This window comes from Bison bison, unplaced genomic scaffold (genome assembly GCF_000754665.1).
Source record: "Bison bison bison isolate TAMUID 2011002044 unplaced genomic scaffold, Bison_UMD1.0 scf7180017864093, whole genome shotgun sequence".
Taxonomy (NCBI): domain Eukaryota; kingdom Metazoa; phylum Chordata; class Mammalia; order Artiodactyla; family Bovidae; genus Bison; species Bison bison.
Genome location: NW_011494665.1, coordinates 2,971,900 through 2,975,677, shown reverse-complemented (window position 1 = coordinate 2,975,677; position 3,778 = coordinate 2,971,900). Strand labels below are relative to the sequence as shown.

The window sequence follows — 3,778 nt, the reverse complement described above, 5'->3', positions numbered from 1 at the left end:
CTCTATGCTCATGCTGATGCTGGAACAGAGATGTGCCAGCTCCCCCCAGGCCTCCTCCAGCATCAGCATGAGCATAGAGGGCAGGCTGGAGATGGGAAATTGTGACTTTTGGTAACAGTGGGTCCCACGGCCCCCACTCAGAGCCTATGCCTGGGCATGCTTCCTAGCCTGTTCCCAACTCCTCTAGGAAAGAAACAGGGAAGCAGGGTCTCTCTAGAATCCTTCCTCCCTCATCTCCTCAGCCTAGACGGGAGAAGGAAGCTTAAGGGTCCCTAGCATTCCAGAGGCGCTCCGAAACATTTCCGGCAATCAATGGCCTTTGGGGTAGGCATCTGTGCCCGCCGCTGCCTCAGCTCCTCCTTGCCCATGCTGCTGGCCAGCTTGTTAAAGGCGGATTTGTACTTCTTGTCGAAGGCCACTAGGGAAGAGGGTGGAGGTAGGTCAGTATGTTAGGTCAATCCCCAGCCTCCCACACCTGGCCCTAGATCTAAGCCCTCAGCCCCCTGCCTGCTCCTTCACCTATATCCATGTGGTCCTTGCCCAGAGCAGCCAGTGTCAGGAATAAGATCTCACGGTAGATGCCCCTGGAGTGGAGTCAAAAGGGTGTAAGTGAAATAAGGCGGGAGGGAGCCCGCGACAGACCCAGGACCTCTCAGATGGGAACATGATACCTTTGTAGGTGCAGACCAGTGGGAGGGGGCCCTAGAGTTTCTAGCAGGAGCCCTATAGCCTTGTGCACCTCGTTGAGACCGACGTGGCGCAGCACCGATTCCAGCAACGCCAGGCTAAGGGATGCAGGTACTGGACCTGGCCATACCACCCTCTGTGGGATCTGGCCTGGGTGGAAGATAAGAAGGTAACCAAGATTATTGAGCCCTCTAAGCATGGGACCTACCCCTTCCCATTCTGGGCCAAATATGAAACTCACTGTGGACCCTCCAGAGCACATAGAGAGGTGGGCAGCTATCGGGATCAGGGGTCAGGACATCCCACAGCAGCCGCACCTGCACGGATGCTGGATCAGGCATTATCCAAGGAGCTGGGGCCTGCAGGGAGCCAAGATAAAGGAGACAGGCTCATGGTGTGGGAGGCACAGGACGGGAAACGGACAGGTGCTATTCCAAGGGACAGGGACATTACAGGACACAGCCAAAGAGAAGAGAGAAACTCTTGTTCCCCATGGGAATACAAGTTCTCTGAGAGCAAGGACTTTGTTTTGTAATCTGCTACATCCCTAGTTCCTAAAACTCTGCCTGGAACCTAAAAAGTGCTCAATAAATATTGGTGCAATGAATAGAGTGATGAATAGATGAACGTTAACGAATTAGTATTGGGGTAACAGGCACTACACTAGGTACCTAACAACAGCCCAGAGAGGGGGCATTATGCCATCTTACAGACGAGAAAATTGAAGCTCAGAGAAGTGAAGTGAAATGGCCAGGAGTCAACCAGGTATAAGCGACTCCAAACCTGTGCTCTGTCTATAGCGCCAAGGACACAGAGGACTGAGCAACAGAGCTAGGAGATGAGGAGGCGGGGACTGTGTCAGGGCACCGACCTGGTGGGGCGGGGGCCCATCACGGGAGGCCAGCACCAAGCACGGCAGAATACTGGGCAGGCGCAGCCGCTGGAAATACCACAGAAGGTTCCAGAAGATGATGGGGTGAGCGGCAGGCAACTCAGGCAATGCCAGCACCTCACTGCCCTCGTTCTCTACCAGTGACTCCAGCTCCTTCCGCAGCACGAGGGGGCTGAGATACGCCCATGCCCCACTCTCAACACGCCGGGAGGCAGTCTGTCAGGCACAAAGCGGGAGGGCAGGGAGGGCATATACCACAGCCCCATCCTCAGAGCCCTGCTTCCCACTGAGCTACCACGTCCAGCAGCTTCTGGGACGCCCCTTGCCCTTGGTACCCATCTCTCCTCAGCGTCACTGGGGCTACCCACAGGGCCACACACACACACACACACACACAGCTGGGCTCTGGCCCAGCCCTTACCCCCATGTGCCCGTTGCAGAGCTGCGGCTCATCCAGGGCTAGGCAAAGCCTGCGGTCACTGAGCACAGGGCCTGGGCCCCCAGGGACAGGAGCGTTGCTGCTGCCGCTGGCACCAGCAGGAGCAGGCTTGGGGCTGGGGGCGCTGCAGGGAGATGGCGCGAAGGTCAGCCCTCAGGCCTCTGCTGCCCTGCCGCACCCGCAGCCCCTGCCCGGTTTTGGGCACCTGGGTCGGGAATCAAGGGTCTGGACGCTGAGCAGGGGCACAAAGGGGCAGGCGCAGAACGGACAGGTGGTGTTGAGGTTGGAGTCGTCAGGCGCCCAGCCAGCCATGATCTCCTCATCGTACACCAGGGAGTCACAGGCGCGGCACAGCGAGCAGCTAGACAGCAGAATCTGTGGGCGAAAGGCCCCAGAAAGCAGGCCCCTTTTGGCCTCAGGGCTCAGGAGCCCCTGCTCCTCACCCAGGCTTGAACCTCCGCAGCCCAGCCCAACTTCCTCCCACCTCCCACCAGCCCCTGCCTCTGACAGGGTGCCTTGAGTGTGGTATATATGTGAGCCCCAGCAGTCTGTGTGGGAGAGGTTATCCTCACTTCCAGGGAAGGTGGCTGGAAGGATCCAGGGGTGTCACTGAGGCGCTCTGAGGAACGACGAAGGCTCACACTGCTGAGAGAAGATTCTGAGAGGTCCCACTCACTGCCCAGAGAGGCTGAGCTCTGCCATTATGAAAGAAAGCACAGTCAGCCAACCCCATGCTGCTCTTTATCCAGGAAGCTGGCTCAGCCACCCTTCAAGGCCCACTTCTGGGCACTGTGGGTTCGCAGCCCCTCCCCAGGCCTCCAGGTGCTGAAGTGTCTGGACCCTGCCCTTAATGGTTACCTCGGATGCAGTGGATCCAGGGCGCTCCCGGGGGTGCAGAAGGCTGTCCATGGGGCTGCGACGGGCTGAGGGAGGCAGGTCAGGGGGCAGCTCAGACGGGGGGGCACGAGAGGTGGGGGAGCGGCGGGAAGGAGTGAGTAGCTGTTGGAGGCGGGCGCCCAGCCCTCTTCGGGGGGTGCTGGCCTCATCTTGACGCCCACCAGCCTTGGGCACCCGCCCACTTGGCCCTTCCAGGGTTTCAGTGGACTGGGTGCTCAGGGCTGAGCCTGAGTCCCCTGGGCTGCCTCCAGGTGCCGACTCTTCCCCGGTCAGGCTCAGGTCTGAGAGGCTTCCATCATGCCAGGGTATGGGTGATCCCCGGGGTTCCAGGACCCCCAAGGCCTCTATCACTGCAAGGCAGAAAAGAATCAGGGAAGATGGAGTCCAGGCCCTCCTTGGGACCTGAGTAAACACAATTCCTGGCTATGCAATCTGGCACCACAGCCCCTACCGTGATGACAATCCGGGCAAGATTCCCCCAGAGCCTACAGTACCTGGCACAAAGCACCACCCCTCCACCTGGCGAGTGGTTAGGGAAGCTGACGGGCCGAGGGGTGGGGTGTGGGATGAGGGCACTCACTGTGGGCCACACCAGCCTCCACGGTGGGCTGTGCCCCTCGGGCACTCCCCAGGCTGCCACTCTTCACCAGGCGCCCCATAGGTGAGGCGGGGTCCCGCAGGCTTCGCCCGGCCCAGGTAGTCTGGCGCTGAAGGGGGCGGGTAGGGGAGGGGCGCTCCAAATAGGGCTCTGCAGAAGACAGGGAGGGGTCAAAAGACAGCCAGCTGGAAACCTAGCCCCCAGCTCCAAAACAGAGCTCCTCCGGGGACCTGGGTTTGCAAGGTTCCTCCCAGGCAGAATTTTG

The 3,778-nt window shown here is 59.7% G+C and overlaps 1 protein-coding gene across 1 annotated transcript in view; it reads right to left on the bottom strand.

Moving 5' to 3' along the window:
- Positions 1-26: 26 nt before the first annotated feature.
- DENND4B (DENN/MADD domain containing 4B) overlaps positions 27-3,778 on the bottom strand; it is a 13,853-nt gene continuing 10,101 nt past the window's right edge. The window contains exons 19-28 of the mRNA XM_010838442.1: positions 3,496-3,704; positions 2,877-3,265; positions 2,591-2,713; positions 2,224-2,393; positions 2,001-2,142; positions 1,559-1,795; positions 929-1,046; positions 672-837; positions 520-584; positions 27-418 (exon numbers count right to left, since the gene is read on the bottom strand). Of these exons, the coding sequence (XP_010836744.1) occupies positions 273-418; positions 520-584; positions 672-837; positions 929-1,046; positions 1,559-1,795; positions 2,001-2,142; positions 2,224-2,393; positions 2,591-2,713; positions 2,877-3,265; positions 3,496-3,704 (1,765 nt within the window). The 3' untranslated portion in view covers positions 27-272. The remainder of the gene's footprint in view (positions 419-519; positions 585-671; positions 838-928; positions 1,047-1,558; positions 1,796-2,000; positions 2,143-2,223; positions 2,394-2,590; positions 2,714-2,876; positions 3,266-3,495; positions 3,705-3,778) is intronic.